The sequence below is a fragment of the Anomaloglossus baeobatrachus genome, chromosome 2, assembly GCF_048569485.1.
Source record: "Anomaloglossus baeobatrachus isolate aAnoBae1 chromosome 2, aAnoBae1.hap1, whole genome shotgun sequence".
NCBI lineage: Eukaryota > Metazoa > Chordata > Amphibia > Anura > Aromobatidae > Anomaloglossus > Anomaloglossus baeobatrachus.
Window position 1 is genome coordinate 558,586,334 of NC_134354.1, and position 19,553 is coordinate 558,605,886.

At 43.0% G+C, this 19,553-nt stretch overlaps 1 protein-coding gene across 1 annotated transcript in view; it reads left to right on the plus strand.

The window, feature by feature from the left end:
• Positions 1-14,612, plus strand: part of LOC142289898 (ileal sodium/bile acid cotransporter-like) — a 33,044-nt gene extending 18,432 nt beyond the window's left edge. Inside the window, exons 3-5 of the mRNA XM_075333838.1 lie at positions 3,938-4,113; positions 9,224-9,381; positions 11,906-14,612. Coding sequence (XP_075189953.1) covers positions 3,938-4,113; positions 9,224-9,381; positions 11,906-12,036 — 465 coding nt within the window. The 3' untranslated portion in view covers positions 12,037-14,612. The remainder of the gene's footprint in view (positions 1-3,937; positions 4,114-9,223; positions 9,382-11,905) is intronic.
• The last annotated feature ends 4,941 nt before the right edge of the window (positions 14,613-19,553 follow it).

Here is a 19,553-nt window from a genome sequence, read left to right on the forward strand (position 1 = left end):
TCTATCTATCTATCTATCCCTCTATTATCTATCTATCTATCCCTCTATTATCTATCTATCCATCCATCATTCTATCTATCCCTCTATTATCTATCTATCCCTCTATTATCTATCTATCCCTCTATTATCTATCTATCCCTTTATTATCTATCCCTCTATTATCTATCTATCTATCTATCTATCTATCTGTCTATCTATCAATCTATCTATCATTCTATCTATCTATTATCTATCTATCCATCTATCCATTTATCTATCCATTTATCCATCTATCTATCTCTCAATCTATCCCTCTATTATCTATCTATCTATCATTCTATCTATCTATCTATCCATCTATCTATCTAGCTATCTATCAGAAGGAAATTACACATTTTTTTTTCAATGTGCTTTATTGCATTGAATGCATTAAAACACATGTACCAACCCACGGCAAACATATGTACCAACCCGCGGCAAAACCGCAGCAATACCACGGTAAAACCGAGGCAAACCGCGGTAAAACCGCTTGCAGTTTTCGGGTGCGGTTTGCTGCGGTTTTTTGCTGCAGGTGCAGTAATCTTTCAGAGCCTGCGGAATTTTCTAAAGAAAATTCCATTTTCTAGTGCGCACAGGGCCTAATACACGCGTAATTTATTCCAAATAGCGTGTGCAATGCAAGTCAATGGGGAAAAACTCGCAAAGTAACAAGTAACCCGAATGCTGTACTATTTGTGCGAGTAGCGAACAGTGCAGAATTCGGGTTACTCGTTACTTTGTGAGTTTTCACCATTGACTTGCTTTGCACATGCTATTCAGAGTGAATACGCGAGTATTAGAAAGTACTCGTTATGAGTAAAGCAAGTACGAATAGTTAAGTACTCGCTCAACTCTATTTGTAACACATTTAAAGGCCCATTTACACACAACGATATTGCTAACGAGATATCGTCGGGGTCACGGTGTTGGTGACGCACATCCGGCCTTGTTAGTGATGTCGTTGTGTGTGACACCTTTTTACGATCAGTAACGATGACAAAAAGGTGTCAAATCGCTCGTCGTGTACATGTCGTTCATTTTTAAAAAAATGTTCCTCGTTTGGATCGCAGGTTGTTTGTCGTTCCTGCGGCAGCACACATGGCTATGTGTGACACTGCAGGAACGAGGAACAACATCGCACCTGCAGCCGCCGGCAATGAGGAAGGAAGGAGGTGGGTGGGATGTTCCGGCCGCTCATTTCCGCCCCTCCGCTTCTATTAGGCGGCCGCTTAGTGACGCCGCTTTGAAGCCGAATGAACATCCCCATTAAAGGAGAGATTGTTCGGCGGCCACAGCGACGTTGGTGAACAGGTAATTGCGTGTGATGCTGCCGTAGTGATATTGTTCACTACGGCAGCGATCACCCCGTGATGCGCCACCGACGTGGACGGGTGCTATCGCTCACGACATTGCTAGCGATGTTGCAGCGTGTAAAGCCCTCTTAAGTTTTTTAAGGAATTCAACATCTTAAGTTTTGAAAATATTTACATTTAATTTCCACTATTCCTCCATCATTGAAAACATTCAGTTATGTGAAATTGCTCCCCCTTGGAGTTGTTTACATAGCTTTCCAATGGTGATGTCTTAAGGCCCCGTTACATGCTACGATTTATCTGACGATCTCAGTAGCGATGTGACACGCCCAGATCGTAGTTACGATTTGCCGAGATCGCACATAGTTTATTAGCGGTCACATGTACACATCTCACAAACAACGCAACATCGTTCAGCAATATATTGTTTGACCAAGGCGGTCGTGTGGATGTTGTTCGTCGTTGGCAGGCTGTCAAATGTTGCAATATGTCTGCTGCGTTCCAAACGACGAGCAATACTTTTGAAACTGAACGACGTGTCAATGATCAACGATTTTCAACCTATTTGCTATCGTTCGGAGTCACACGTAGGTGTCACATGCAACGACATCGCTAACGATAACGGAAGTGCATCACGAAAACCATGACCCCGACGACATATCATCAGATAAATCGTAGCATGTAACGGGGCCTTTAGTTTAAACAATTTCTGAAATCGATTGTGTATATCTAACTAATAAAATAAACTTATTCCTGAGGCATTGAAGTTTATTACAAAGTTACCCAGCAGTTGTGCCCACAGTCATTTGAAATGACTTTGTGTTTGTACTCCCGTATATCACAGACCAGTCACAAACAGGAATAAGCATCACGATGCCCCATCTATCCCTGTCTTTTCCTGAACACAACCCTGTCCAGTGTGCAGGGCAGCGGGTAAACTAGTCCCAATCTAGGTTAAAGAAACAGAGTGGATAAAACAGACAAAACACATAAAACGTACACCTCTGTTTCTCACTGAATGTGGTATAGAAAAAATATTTGATGTTAACAAGTGTGAAAGGTAAAGGTGTTGGCCCATGTTCATTAAAGGGAACCTGTCAGGTGCAATATGCACCCAGTACCAGAAGCAGTTCTGGGTGCATATTGCTAATCTCTGCCTAACCGTCCCTGCATCTAGTAGCATAGATAAAGAGATCTTTAGAAAAAGTATTTCTAAAGATCCTTTCTCATATACTAATGAGCGAAGGGACTAGTCGCAAGGGCATTAGTTCCTGCTCTCATTCCACCTTCTTAACATGTTAACATGCCCACAGGGCATACCTGTGTCTGTTGTCACCATATCAGACCCCGAGCAGTGCGCATGATGAGAAGTCACCGCACTTCCGGTCATGCGCACTATGAAGCCGGGTGTACACATCCCGGCGTCAGAGAGGTCTAGTGTGAATGACCAGAAGTGCCGAGACTTCTAATCATGCACACTGCCCAGTGTCTGATGCAGTGATAACGGACACAGGTACGCGCATCACCGCTAAAGAGGCAATGGGCATTGAATAGCATGTTAGCACGCCCCTGTGGGTGTGCTAACATGCTAAGAGGGCGGAATGAGCGCAGGAACTAACGCCCTACGTGACTAGTCCCTGCGCTCATTAGCATATCATAAAGGATCTTTAGAAATACTTTTTCTAAAGATCTCTTTATCTATGCTAGTGTATACAGGGACGGTGAGGCAGGGATTACTAATATGCCCCCAGAACTGCTCGTGGTTCCATGTGCATTTTGCACCTGAAAGGTTCCCTTTAATGGTCAAAATTGCAAAGTGTTTCTAAAAACAAGCAAGTTTGCATTTGACTGCTTATTAAAAAATGTTCTGCATTCTCAAGAACAGAGGGAAATTTAATTCCAATGCACAATTTTCTGGTCCAAATTGTGACTTTTCCAGAGCCCCTCGGCCAGCAGTGCTCTACTGAAGAGAGAAAAGGAACATACCCCTTTAATTGCAGCCATATATTTTGTGACTGGCTTATCAGAAAAGTCAAATGTCATAAATTGGCCATAGTAAATGTTAGTAAATTAGGGTTCTCTACGTACATACGGTAGATGTACATATTTTTCTATTGCTTAAAAGCAAATATCTGTCCACCTAAATGCTATGTGTGAATCAAGTCTAAAAGGCTGGGCTTCTGCTTAGAATACTTGTACTTATTGATTCGAACTTAGCAGAAAAAAAGCAATAATTTAACAAATATTATTCATTATTGGGGTAATAACTACATAGGAAAGAGAGATTTGGACCTGCACATGCTGTTGAAGAGCAGTACCCTCGGTCTATGGCTTTATAATGGCATTGACTTCATAATGGCACCTTGAAGCCAAGGAGTAGACCCCAATTGTCATTATATTTTGTTGTAGTTATTTTAAGGTTCCTTGAGTGATTGGTTATTGAATCAGATAATATATCCTTCCTGAAGGAATGCTTTGTATGGATATACAGGGCAGATCATCCTGATCATAAGCACTAATTTTGCATTTGTCTATTTCGTATGGTTGTTATGCACAAAAATTACAACTAATCTATTGTCATCTAACAAATGCTATTGACCTTCCAGATAGGATCCATCACAGGAGGAGTCCTGATTGTACTTATAGCTGTAATTGGTGGAGTTCTATACAAAGGCTCATGGGACATTGACCCCAAATTGTGGATTGTAGCAACAGTGTTTCCAGGTGCAGGCTTTGTTTTTGGCTTCCTCTTGGCTTACATATCTAATCAGTCATGGGGCAGGTAATGTCATTTTTTATAAAGTAAATGAGCTCTCATCTACCATAAAAGTTCATCCTAATTGATCCTAAATAAAGAACCAAATTTGTACTCGCATCCAGGACCTGCCTTGCCACTCTTTACTCAACAACTCCTGTTTTGATGCTTATAAGAACACAGTATACATCACTGACCCTGCTATGTACATCACACAGGAGACACTGAGACTACTGTATACATCACATATGATACACTGAGACTGTGTTGTGTATATCACATAGGATGCACCGATACTCTACTATATAAATCACACATGATACTCTGAGACTACTCTTACATCACATAGAATACATTGAGACTCTGCTGTATACATCCCATAGGATTCACTGAGACTCTAATGTATGCATCACATAGGAGAAATTGAGATTGCTGTATACATTACATAGGATACACTGAGACTCTGCTGTACACATCACACAGTTTATATTGAGACACTTTTGCATTGATCACATGGTCATACTGAGACTCTGCTATACACATCATAGAGGAAACAATGAGATTGCTGCATTCATCACATAGGAGACATTGAGACTCTGTTGTATAAATTACATTTGATACACTGAAAATCTGCTGTATACATCACATAGGAGACATTAAGACTCTGCAGTATACATACATGACATAGGATACACTGAGTTCTTTATCATATACATAGCAAAGGATACACTGAGACTCTACTACATACATCACATAGGATACACTGGGACTACTCTATACACCACATAGAATACTTTAAGACTCTGCTCTGTAGATCCCAAAGGAAACACTGAGACTACTCTATATATCACATAGGATAAATTGAAACTCTGCCGTGTACATCAAATAGAAGATACTAAGCCTACTGTATACATAACACAGGATACACTGGGACTCTGATATATACACCACAAACAATACACTTACACTCTGATATATATATATATATATATATATATATATATATATATATCTCAATTACATATAATACACTGAGTATCTGCTGTATACATCACATAGGAGATACTGAGACTCTCCTATATACATCACATAGGATATACTGAGACTACTATTAAATCATATAAGATACACTAATACTGCTATATAACGTACATCAGAGAGTATACATTGAGCCTGCTGTATGCATCACGCAGGAGACAATGAGATTATTGTATATATTATATGCAAGAAACACTGCGATTGCTGTATACATCACAAAGGATGCACTGAGACTCTGCTGTATAAATCACATAGGATACACTAAGACTGCTGTATACATCTGCTGTGTATATCACAAAGGATAAACTGAGACTGGACTGTGTGCATTACATAGGACATATTGAGACTGTTGTATATATCACATAAAATATACCCTGAGGCTGCTATATACATCACATAGGATACTGATCTATGACTATGACCATTAGATAGGAGCAAGAGCAATGTGATGAGATTCTGGTATATTGAGAAAGGTAGTCTGCATAAGGGAAAAAATATCAGAGGTACTGTAGACAACCCAGACATAGCACATCAACTAAAACAGATATAAACAAGGCACATAGAAAACCACTATATCATTCTTTAATAATAGCCTATGTCACACTATTTAAGCAAAAACTGTGTTACCATGTCCAAACTGCTGTGCCATAAAGTACATTGAAAAAGTATTTCAAACCCACGAACATTTTTTCATGTTACACTCACAAATTTAAATGTATTTTATTAGGATTTTATGTGATATATAGTACTAACACAAACAAACAGGTATTTGTAAAGTGTAATAGAAATTATACACTTTTTTAAATATTTAAGAAATATAAATCTGTAAATTGTGACACGCATTTGTATTCAGTTCTCCTGAGTCGATACTTTGTAGGACCACCTTTCACTGCAATTACTAAAATTCTTTGTAAGTATGTGTCTACCAACTTTGCACATCTAGAGACTGACATTTTTGCACTTTCTTTTTTTGCAAAATAGCTCTAGCTTGGTGAGATTTGAAGGAGAGCGTCTGTGAATAGCAATTTTCAAGTCTTGCCACAGATACCCAAAAAGATTTAGGTCTGGAATTTGAATGGGCCAATCAAACCCATGAGTATGTGTTGATCTATATCATTCCATTGCACTTCTGGCAGTACATTTAGGGCCAATTTCCACCTAGAAGGTGAACCTACACCCCAGTTTTAAGTATTTTTCAGCCTCTAACAGGTTTTCCTTCCAGGATTGCCCTGCATTTAGGTCCATCCATATTACCATCAACTCTGACCGGCTTCCTTGTCCCCACTAAAGAAAAGCATCAGCCCAGCATGCTGCTGCCACCACCATTGATGGTGGGGATGGTATTTTCAGGGTGAAGTGTAGTATTAATTTTCCATCACATACAGTACAGACTAAAAGTTTGGACACGCCTTCTCATTCAAAGAGTTTTCTTTATTTTCATGACTGAAAATTATAGATTTACATTGAAGGCATCAAAACTATAAATTAACACATGTGGAATGAAATACTTAACAAAAAAGTGTGAAACAACTGAAAACATGTCTTATATTCTAGCTTCTTCAAAGTAGCCACCTTTTGCTTTGATTACTGCTTTGCACACTCTTGGCATTCTCTTGATGAGCTTCAAGAGGTAGTCACCAGATATGGTCTTCCAACAGTCTTGAAGGAGTTCCCAGAGATGCCTAGCACTTGGCCCTTTTGCCTTCACTTTGCGGTCCAGCTCACACCAAACCATCTCGATTGGGTTCAGGTCTGGTGACTGTGGAGGCCAGGTCATCTGGCGTAGCACCCCATCACTCTCCATCTTAGTCAAATAGCCCTTACACAGCCTGGAGGTGTATTTGGAGGGGGTCAACACGGAGGGGGTCAACACCAAGCTGCGTAACACTGTCCCCGGGAGCCTAGTCAATGGCAGCGGTGGTGTCCATCCATTCACCACAACCCGTGGATGGCGTCACAAACTCAAAATCCCTACAAACAACTGCGGCTCCGGCCGTGGACCTCCCCACCAAAGTCCCTACGTGTAGCGCCAACCCCCTTGCAGAGCGACGTGACCCCCGGGTCCGTGAGGAGCTTGAGCCACCGACGAGCATGGATCCGAGCGGCTCGGCAGCCGGCCGAGCACCGGGGCGGTACATATGCACTCTTACACCTACACTTACACTGACAAGCAAAAGGGTAACAATGTTTTGAACTTTTGACTTTCAGGCTTCATATCTCCCCATCCACTATGGCTTCAAACGTGAGACTACCATCATTTTAGAGACAATCATCTTGGCTATCTCATATATAAATTTGACTTGCAACTATTTAGCATATGATTAGTTATGTAGATTCTTGTTATGTCACTGCATTGTTACTGGTTTGCTCCTAAAATTCTAAATATTAATTTTTATTATTTTGTAAATCCACCTTTGGCTTTCAACATTGACTGAATCTTTCTGGGCATGCTCTTGCTCAGATTCAAGCATGTCTTGTCTGAAATCTGATCCCAGGTCTCTTCTACACGTTCCCAATCCCAATGTTGATGCATACTGGTCGAATCACTTGGGTATATATACACCTTTTTCTTCAATTCTACCCACAAGTGTTCAATTGGGTTGAGGTCTGCAGACAGTTGGCAAATCCAGCACCTCTATTTCATTGTCATTGAACCACTTCTTCGTAAATATGAACATATTATTTGAGTTGTGGTCCTTCTGGAAAACTATGTTGTTCTTTTCATACCCATAGTACTCGAGTGTACGAAGTAACTACTCTTGTAAGATACTCACATATAGCTCAGCATTGAGACCACCATTGATCCTGGTCAAGTTATCCAACACCTTTGGCTATGAAACAACCCCATATCATCAGGCTTCCTCTACCAAACTTGACAGTTCCTTCAATTTCTCAATCCGTTAGCCCATTTTTCCCTTGTTACTTCCAGGTCCATTTGCACCCATCAGAGCCTAGTCTATTGATTTTTGTCTCATCTTTACTCATCACCCTTTTCCAATCATCTACTATCCACTTTCAGTCCTTTTTTTGCAAACTGAAGCCGACGCTTCTTATGACAATATTGGAGTCGAGGCTTTTTCATCTCTTTTTTTAGGCCACCATTCCAGACTTGTGTAACATGCATCTGTGATATCACTATTATGAAGCATACGAGCCACCTCCACTGCCATGTTTGTGGCGCCAGAATAGACCTTGTGTTGCATCGAGTTTTTGACTCCGATATTTTGCCTGGCTGTCCACTTTTTGGCTTTTGAATGGATGGATGGACTTCATTTTACAATCTTCTAACTGTCATGGCACTCACATAATGCAGTTTAACAATTTTCTTGGCCGAGAGACCACTATCGATGAGCTGGATGATGCTGTTTCTTTTTTCTTGGGAAATCTACTTCATGGCTGCTCCTCGATTCAAACCAGTGACCTTTCACTTGGGAATCAACTTAATAACACACAATAATTAAGGAATGTGACAACCAGTTGTAATTTATAGTATACAGGAAGAAAAATATTTTTCCACCACCAGGAGCAAAACAGTAACAGTGCAGTGGCATGACAAGAATATGCATAACTAATTATATGATAAATCGTTGCAAGTCAAATTTATGTATGAGATAGCCAAGATGGTTGTTTATAAAATGATGTTAGCATTGAGATTTTCAAATTAAGCATCAACACACAATACTGTAGGGAGTTTTTAATATACATGCATTAAAAAACAGCTTAGATTATGGCACTAAATAGGTAGGGATTTAGAATCAAATTTAGTTTGACTTTGGACAACTCTTAAGTATTTTTCCCTGCATGGATTGTCACAGGAAAAAAACATGCATATACATTTTTGTTTTAGAATGGGTCTCTTTGGAGGTTTGATGCCTAAGTCTCCATGTAGACTCTGGCCACTCAAGGTGCATACCTTCTGAGTGTACATACACCACAGTGGCCACAAATGCATTATGTATTTAGCCGACAATGCACATTTTAAGTTAATAAAGTGTAATAAATTTATTAGCACAATATATTGATTGAACATTTATATTGGACAATAGTAAAATGCATTACGCAATATGCTTACTCTCTTTTTCTTTTGTCATACATTTAGATGTCGAACAGTCTCATTGGAAACAGGAATGCAAAATACTCAACTGTGCACCACAATTATCCAGCTTTCCTTTACTCCGGAGCAACTTAGTTTGATGTTCACCTTCCCGCTTCTCTACAGCGTTTTCCAGATTCTGTTTGCAGTTTTACTACTAATCGGTGAGTCACTTTTTATAATCCATTATATAGCTAAAAACTTGAGAAACTTTATATATCTATGGCTTCATTTTGATATCGAAAGGCATCTTTGTATTATTAGAAGCACTATGAAAGCACACTAGCACACTATTGTAGGCATGAAGCAGTCATTGTTCTTCAAGCTTCTGATTAGTAACATGTATTAGTTGGCTCGGGGGCGGATACAGACAGAAGAAGACAGTAGAAGAACTGTATACGGGCGCGTAACAATTGAATTGCCCATCATAATAGCTGCACCCCTTTATGTCTCTGACACAATCTGCTTTGTAGATGGAAGTGGCCCCCTAACATTGGACCCCTTTGAGGCCACATAAGTTGATCAATGGTATGTAGGTCCATCAGTATGCCACTAAAATATAGAGCTAGTTAATTTTACGGGCCTTGCTTCCAAAATAAAGTACTAAACAAATATAGTGGTGTCAGCTACAGTGTATTGGATTTACATAGACGGACATATTTGGTGTAACTTGTGCAGCTGCATAGGAGCCTGAGAGGTAGGGGGGCCCATTTCCACACCCAAATCAGGTGGAATTTTGCATTATGATGATCTATTCGCCAACATAAGGCCCACATACTGTTGTTGCACATGGGTCCTCTTCTGTCTCTGTCTGACTATGGGAATATATGAAAGTTCTAAGGACCTGACACCCAAATAATAGCAGACGGAACCTAATATATCAATCATAGCACTTCAAAACTGCAAGGCAGTGTGTAGTTACAGATTTAGTGCCCCATAAAATGCCAGTTACAGTTTTATTATAAAGAACAGGCCATTGTAATGCAATAAATGTGGCGGGCGTGTTCAGACTGACCGTTGTCTGACACACAATGAAAAACACACCTAAACAAAACCACAACAAGGGGGACACTGGGAATACAGTAACAACGGTGGGCCCTGGTACTAGTGAGAGAGTAGATGGGAAACCTCCTGTCCTTACCTGGCGCTGTACCCTGCAATCCTAACCAGGCACCAAACAGGTTCCTCACCTGTTGCCAAGCAGGAATACCTGAAGTCCTGAAAATCCCTACTATAGTCCAGGCTAGGGAGTGAGAGGTAAGGTATACTTAACCTACCACTGCACTAATACAACAAGAAGGTAGGTGAGACAAACAGGGGAAAAACAACCAATTTGGAGGGGATACGACTTCAGGAGAATCCACAGCAGCTCCTTCCACCAAGGCGGCTAGCATTCAAATGGTTTTGTACAATCAGCAAAGCTTGCTGGGAGACCTGGCTATTTAAACTCAAGGGGGTGTGGCTACAGAGCACCTGCAGCTAACCTGAACTGCAGGAGAGCTGCTACCAGAAAAACTGACATTAACTATTTCAGAACCAAAAGAAACTGAACAATATTTGAATGCAGAGTCCCAGATAGAGTTGAAAGCTCCAGACATTAAAGCTATCACTAATCTCCAAAAACAGGGAGCCGACCGTGACAGCCGTTTAGTGCATCCATACAAATTGGATATGCATTGGCATATTTTGATGGCTTTGACTCTCAACCGATACCCACATTGGGGGAAAGTAGGATTAGGCAAACATAATTTGTCACTGGAGTTTGGTTGTCACCAGTTATTCCAGTATGCATGTGTATAGGTGGATCTAGAGAACTCAATATACTGTAGCTGTATGGCCAATTTTATGGATTACCGTGCTGTGCTGTTTTCATTGAATGAAAGGAAGTTTCATGTGAGAAACCTATTGAAGACACATTTTCATAATTTCCTCCTTCTTGGAGGCTGATTCAGTTCCCCATACAACCTTAACCCCAATACTCTACTGCGCCACGTGAATTATAACACTTATCAGAACAAAAAAGAAACAATGTAACATTTCTTTCCTTAAGGGTGCTTTACACGCTGCGACATCGCTAACGTTGGGGTCACGTCGTTAGTGACGCACATCCAGCGCCGTTAGCGACATCACAGCATGTGACACCAAGGAACGACAATCAACGAGTGCAAAAACGTGAAAAATCGTTGCTCGTTGACACGTCGTTCCTTTTCCAAATATCGTTGCTGCTGCAGGTACGATGTTGTTCGTCGTTGCTGCGGCAGCACACATCGCTATGTGTGACACCGCAGGAATGACGAACAACTCCTTACCTGCGTCCACCGGCAATGAGGAAGGAAGGAGGTGTGCGGGATGTTCCGGCCGCTCATCTGCGCCCCTTCTCTGCTATTGGACGGCTGCCGTGTGACGTCGCTGTGACGCTGGACGAACCGCCCCCTTAGAAAGGAGGCTGTTCGCCAGCCACAGCGTCGTCGCAGGGAAGGTAAGTCCGTGTGACGGGTGTTAGCGATGTTGTGTGCCACGGGCAGCGATTTGGCCATGACGCACAACCGACGGGGGCGGGTACGCTCGCTAGCGATATCGGTACCGATATCGCAGGGTGTAAAGTACCCTTTAGTGTCTTGGTTTTATGTATAGTGCATTCTAAGTGTCTTAGCTATCATCTAACATGACTTATAACATTACTCTTAGGATACCGACTGTCATTGTATTTTACTAAAAACAAGACGGTTAATGATGATGAAGAAACTAAACCAGATCCACTCAATGGAGAGACAAATTCAGCGTTTCAGATGGAGGACAAGCAGAGCAATGGCATCTAGCAACTCAATATTGAAATTTAGTGAAAAATACGGCGCCACGGGCAGGACTCCTTGTCATCCAAGAATAGTATACAAACAATATGCATTGTCAATGAAGTTCTACACAAAGGACTAAAATGCTATTCTACCTTCATGTATAGCGTGTTAAGTTATTGGATCAGTTCTTGTTATTGTATGAGTTCCATTTGTAAAATTATTACCTTGTTTTCTGACATAAACTGTTATTATAAATTGGGGAAAAAATGCATCACGGTACTATGTAATTAAAGTTGCGTTGTACATCGCTCTATGTCTCGTATTGATTTTAAAAATGTATTTTCGCCTATGATTACATCCATCGAAAAATATCCTGATCAAGACGTAGAGTTTATGGACATTGATCGCCTACATGAAATGTGACTGTTCTTTTCAAGGTTGTTAAGATAGTTTAATGACTCACAGTAAGAAATCAGTGAAGCAAGGTAAACCCTGTAACCCACAGTAAAATAGATGTCAATATAATTTACTACTGTAATAATAATGGCAGCTATAGTTATATCCCAGCTACTATACTGCAACAAATGTATAATGTATGTCTAAGGTATGGCAGTATACATGGACACTGATGAATTCACAATCTATGCACTCTCACCATTCTAGTCATTCTTACCTGAAAATAATGGGGGGAAAATCAATCGCACAGTGTACATCTATTATTCAGATTAATTTATTGGTGTATATCCCCTTATTGGTGTATATCCCCTTTAATAAATTATTATAAATTATTACCCTGCCACACCCCTCCCCTTAAAGAGAATCTGTCAATGTTTTTGTTACTCTATCTGAGAGCAGCATAATGTAGAGGCAGAGACCGCGATTACAGTGATGTGTCACTTACTGCAGTTTTGGTAAAATCCCTATTTTCTCTGCTGTAGATCTATCAGATCTCTGAATGCTGAGCTCTGTATAATCCCACCCACAGTACTGATTGGTAGATTTCTGTGTACACTTTGCATAAGCAGTGATGGGTGTGAGTGTATAGAGAGCTTATGATTATGGAGGACTACATGGCAGCAGGATTTCTAGTCCTCTAGTGATCAACTGCTGATAAAATGGTAATTTTATTAAAAGTACAGCGTGCAGCCCAGTAAGTGACACATCACTGGAATCAGGGTCTCTACAGTATGCTGTTCTCAAAATAGGTGGAAAAAAACTCATAATAGATTTCTTTTAACCCCTTTACCCAGGGTGATTTTCTATTTTTCGTTTTTTCCTCTCCTTCTTACAAGAGTCATAAAGTTTTTATATTTTCATCAATATAGACAAATGAGGGCTTGTTTTTTGCGGGACGAGTTGTACTTTTGAATGAAAACTGGAAAACGAGAAAAAAAAATCAAATTGTGGTAAAATGGCAAAAAAGTGCAACTCTACAATTGTTTTTTATTTTTTTTATATACATGTTTTTATACATACCAAACATGTATTGTTTTCTTTATTTAAGTAGTGAAAAAAGTTCAGAAAAAGAATTTCGCTTTTGCCTCCAGTCTCTGAGATGCATAACATTTTCTTTTTTCAGGATCTGGGGCTGTGTGAACTTATTTTTTGCGCCTTGAGCTGTTATTTTTATTGATACAATTGTGGGATAGATACAATGTTGTGATTGCTTTTATTAAAAAAAAAAAACGTAATTCTGTCATTTTGATGTTTTTCATGTCACGCCGCTTACTGATCAGATTAATTTATTTTATATTTTGATAGATCGGACATTTCTTAAAGCAGCAATTATAATTAGGTATATTATGTTTTTTTATTATTTTATTTTTAATGGGGCAAAAGGGTGGTTATTTGAACTTTTGTGGGGGGTTTTATGTCTTTTTAAACTTTTTTTTTTACTTTTTACAATAATTTATAGTCTTGAAGCTGCAATCATCTGATCACCTGTGCTATAAAGAGCAGTGGATCTGATCCCCCCGCGACTGTTAAGGTGGCTTTACACACTGCAACATCGCAAACGACATCGCTGTAACGTCACCGGTTTTGTTACGTTATAGTGACCTCCCCAGCGACATTGCAGTGTGTGAAACACAGCGACCTGGCCCCTGCTATGAAGTTGTGATCGCTACAAATCGTTCAGGACCATTCTTAGGTCCTTTGTTTCCCGCTGTGCAGCATGATCGCTAGAAAGTTTCAGTGTGTAAAGGGGCCTTTACAGCGACTTCCCTTTCAAAAAGCTGCTTTACAACGTCCCCAACAACCAGCTAGGTCGCTCTGCAGGTCCGGATCGCTGTTGCGTCGTTGGCCAGGTCTGCCTGTTTGACAGCTCACCAGAGACTTTGTAGCGATCCCGGCCAGGTTGGGATCGCTGGTGGGATCGCTAGAAAGTCTCAGTGTGTAAACCCAGCTTTAGAGGCACTTGATGATTGATTAATCATCTGTCAAGTGCTGGGACAGATACGTGTGAGCCCACATCAAAGGCAGGGACACAACCAATGGCGTACATCTACGTAATCGGTCGTGGAAGGGTAATAATTGTAATGAATTAATATTGTTTTGTATGGCTCTTTTTTAATTTTGACATTAAAAAGGACTTGTCACTACTCCTGACGTCTGTTTCCACAATTATTTATATATCCCATGAAATAATAATACTGGAGGATTTTTTCATGTAGCTTTCTATTGTGAAATGTATGTGTTATTCCTCCTGGGAAAAAAAGAGAAATGTCAAGAGAGCAAACAGGTTCTCTTTAAAGAGTATATTTCTGTAGCAATAAAGAAAAACTAAAATCCGTGTGTTACTGTAGCGATACAATCAGTGAAAAATCCAAGGGGAGCTTTATACCTTATATAAATTGCATACATTTACTCAGCAGCAGAAGTATTATCTTTTAATAATACCCAACATTTTGTTTGTTTCCAATTTTGGGGTATTTGTTTCCTTATTTTACAACTTTTCTTCCTGATTTCCTTTATTCTTCCTATCCTTGCACTATTGCTTTCCTGCCCCCTTGCTCAGTGGTGTACTGCCAATGGCAGCAGACAACACGGCCGTTACGGGGCCCATAAGTTGAGGGGACTCTGTATAAGTGCCCTCACCCATTGAATTGTATCGGCATTATGGATGCTGATACAGTTGAAAGCAATTATGAAAGCGGGAACGCTCCACTGAAGCTCCCTCCTCCATCATTCTCCCTTTCCATCTGACATCTAAGCGCAGTGGGTGCAATGATGTCATTACAGTGCGCAAGCAATGCCGAGATGAGCAGATCTGCAGACCCCTCAGCACGAAGACTGGAGTAGCGGGGGAACAATTTGACGTTTTGGGGTTCTTTTTAATCACTGAGTACACTGGTGGCCAACGGCTGTGGGGTGTGCATTGTTCTATATGGAGGACTATGAGGGTGCATTATTTTCTATGGTGGACTACAGGAGTGTGCATTATAATATATGGAGAACTATAAGGTGTGCATTATTTTATATGGAGGACTATGCAGTGTGCAGTATTTTATATGGAGAACTATAGGGGGTCCATTATACTATATGGAGGACTATGGGCATTCATTATACTGTACGGAGGACTATGGGGGTACATTATACTATATGGAGGACTATGGAGGTGCATTATACTGTAATGAGGACTATAGGGGTATATTATTCTATATAGAGGACTATGGGGTGCATTATTCTATATGGAGAACTATGGGATATGCATTACCCTATATGGAGGACTATGGGGTGTGCATTTTTCTAAATTGAGGACCATGGGTTGTGCATGATACTATATGAAGGACTATGGGGTTGCATTATATTATATGGAGGTGTGAGACTGTGACCGGGGTTATCTATGACGGCCGGTATGTCTCGCCCCGGTTGTGCTCACTCCATGATAGAAAGTAAATCCACTCTAGGGTTAATGCTGTTTTCCTACAGGCTGAAGGAAGGGTTAAATGGAAACAGGAACAAGGGCAGGTGTGCCGGGTGTGAGGGAGTGAACACAACTCCCTGAGTTCTCTGCTGGAGAGGCACATGTATATTGGTGTGGATTCTTGTTTGGACATTAAACCGTGTGCTGTGAAACTTAATGCCTGGATCCCGTGTCTTCTGCTGCGCAGCCGACCGTGCTACCTCACATATGGTGGAGAATCGGCGGGCATCCCGACCGGTGAGGTGTAGCTTCCTTTTCTGGTGACCCGGTAGCACATGTCCTGGATTCAAGCGACTATACTACGGCCCAAACCCAGCGACGCCATGGAGGACATACTAAAGCATTTGGCTCAGGCTAATGCACAGCAGCAACAAGCTAATGCACAGCAGCAACAGACCAATGCACACCTGCTCCAATCCTTGAAATCGCACCAAGAACAGCTGGTTCAGGCCAATGCACGTCAGCAGCAAGCCTTACAATTGCAGGAACAAAGACATCAAGAAGAGATGGTTCTCCTGGCCAAGTCGATCCGTGCTGGACCGGCAGCAACAACCCCGGGACCGGGTGATGACGGCAGCGTCTGGAAAGCGGTGAGACAAGCGTTGCAAAAGATGACCCCGGGGGATGATGTGGAAGCGTTCCTGGCGGTGTTTGAGCGGGTGGCCGAGCGGGAAAAGCTGCCGACCCCCCAGTGGGCTGAGGTATTGTCGCCCTATCTGACGGGGGAACCCCAAAAAGCGTACCTGGACCTCTGTACCGAGGACGCCATTGACTATGTGACCCTAAAAGCCGAAATACTGGCACGGTTGGGGGTGAATACCTATGTACGGGCTCAGCGGGTAAATCAGTGGTTCTATGAGGAAGCCAAACCCGTACACTCCCAGGCCTATGACTTGTTGCATCTTGTAAAAAAATGGTTGCAGCCTGACACTCTGAGCCCGGAGCAGATGGTGGAAAGGGTAGTAGTGGATCGTTTTGTGCGCACTTTACCCGTCACCGTTCAACGGTGGGTAGGACAGGGTGACCCGAGTACCTTGGACCAATTAGTGTCCCTGGTAGAGCGGCATGTGGCTACGCAGGACTTGATACGGGACACTGAGACTCTGCGTACCGCCCGTCGGTCCGGCCCCTCCAAGCCTAGGGCCAAGGACCCACCGCCGACAACGGTGCAGGAGTCCCCTACCGTCCCGCCTGAGGCCGCGGCCGCCAATCCTGAGGTCCGGAAGGTTCTGTACCCTAAACGACAACCCGTCAAGGGGGTTTCCGTCCCCATTAGATGTTGGCGGTGCCAGCGGGTGGGACATATGGAAGCCCAGTGTCCACTCACCACGGAGCCCATGGATTGTGGGGTTACCCGGCGGGGTTCAATGTATGCTCAGGTGGTGTGTACCGCTGACCTGGTCTCCCCAGAGACGGAGCCCCACTTGTGCCAAATACAGGTGAATGGATGTCCGGTTACAGGATTGTTGGATTCCGGAAGCTTAGTGACCCTTGTGCGATCCACCTTGAGGGCTAAAGTAAAGGCCACAGGACGTACCGTGGGGGTGGTTTGCATACATGGGGACCGCCGAGACTATCCCACGGGGATTGTCACCATCACAGCACCTTGCGGTCAGGTGCAACATGAGGTGGGACTTCTTAACACTCTTCCTTATGACGTGATCCTAGGAAGGGATCTGCCCTATTTTTGGACTTTATGGAAGGGACCCCCTAAGTCTCCTCAGATATTGGTCAGTCCGGGACCTGAGCCCTACAATCCTGAATCCGGGACACCTGCCGTAGGGGTCCCCATGATAGGGACAGAATGTGAACCCGATAGGTCGCCCCTAGAGGTATTGGCAGGAGAGGCTAAGATGGTCGAACCCATCCCGGAGTTGGAGGCGTCCCCGGATACGTTTGGGACTGCCCAACTCCAGGACCCTACATTAATACATGCCCGGAGTCGGGTGACAGTAATTGACGGGGTGGCACAGCTGCCCGGTGCCCAGGTAAGGTACCCCCATTTCGCTCTTAAGCAGGATTTACTCTACCGGGTAGATGAAATACGGGGCGTGGGGGTAGAGCAGTTGGTGGTACCACAGCCGCATCGTCGGCGGGTCCTCGACTTGGCTCATAAACACCTGATGAGTGGCCACCTAGGGGTCAAGAAAACGCAGGAGCGAATATTGCAAAGGTTCTATTGGCCCGGAGTCTTTGGGGAGGTAAAACGGTTCTGCGAAACCTGCCTGGAGTGTCAGCTTACCGCACCCCTGACCCATTTTCGCAGTCCGTTGGTACCGTTACCCATTATAGAAGTCCCTTTTGAACGGATAGGGATGGATCTGGTGGGGCCCCTCGTAAAGTCCGCTCGAGGGCACCAACACATCCTAGTGATCGTTGACTATGCCACCCGGTATCCCGAGGCGATACCTCTCAGACATACTGCAGCAAAGCTTATAGCTCGGGAGTTGTTTGCTGTGTTCTGCCGGGTGGGGTTGCCCAAGGAGATCCTTACGGATCAGGGGACCCCATTCATGTCTAAAGTGACCAAAGAGCTATGCCGGCTACTCCAGATCAAGCAGTTGCGTACGTCTGTGTATCATCCTCAAACGGACAGTTTAGTCGAGCGTTTCAATAAAACCCTGAAAACCATGCTAAAAAGGGTGATTTCAAAAGACGGGAAAGACTGGGATATGATGCTTCCCTATTTGATGTTTGCCATCCGTGAGGTGCCACAGGCATCCACGGGGTTTTCGCCTTTTGAATTGTTATACGGGCGACATCCCCGGGGTTTGTTGGACCTGGCAAAGGAAACATGGGAGCAAGAGCCCACCCCCCATAAAAGTGTGATTGAACACATTTTGGGTATGCAGAACCGCATAAGCGCGGTCATGCCAATTGTGAAGGAGCATTTACAGGAGGCTCAGGCCGCGCAAAGCAGCCGCTACAATAGACAAGCCACCGTGCGGACCTTTAAACCCGGGATCGGGTGTTGGTATTAATCCCCACGGCGGAGAGTAAATTCCTGGCTCAGTGGCAAGGCCCCTACGAGATAAAGGAAAGAGTCGGGGTGGTTAACTATAAAGTATTGCAGCCCGGTAGGCGGAAACCTGAACAAATATACCATGTCAACCTATTAAAACCTTGGCAGGAACGGGAAAGCCTGATGGCTGTTTTTTCCCCATCTCCCTCCTCTTCGGGTCGTTCTCCTCCGGCTCCAGCGACCTCCGGAGAGGACGAACTGGAAGTAAGGATTGGAGAAGCCCTCACCAAGACTCAGAGGCGAGAGGCCAGACGGTTGGTTCAGCAGAACCCCGATGTCTTCTCCGAGCTGCCAGGTAGGACCAGTCTGATACGACATGATATTGTCACCGAGCCCCACCTGAAGGTACGCCTGAAGTCATACCGGGTACCGGAGGCTCGACGACAAGCCATATCGGAGGAAGTAAAGACAATGTTACGCCTGGGGGTCATCGAAAAATCCCGGAGTGAATGGGCTAGTCCGATTGTCCTAATACCAAAACCCGATGGCTCCTTAAGGTTCTGCAATGACTTTAGGAGATTGAACGAAATATCCAAGTTCGATCTCTACCCCATGCCCAGAGTGGATGAGCTGATTGATAGGCTGGGACAGGCG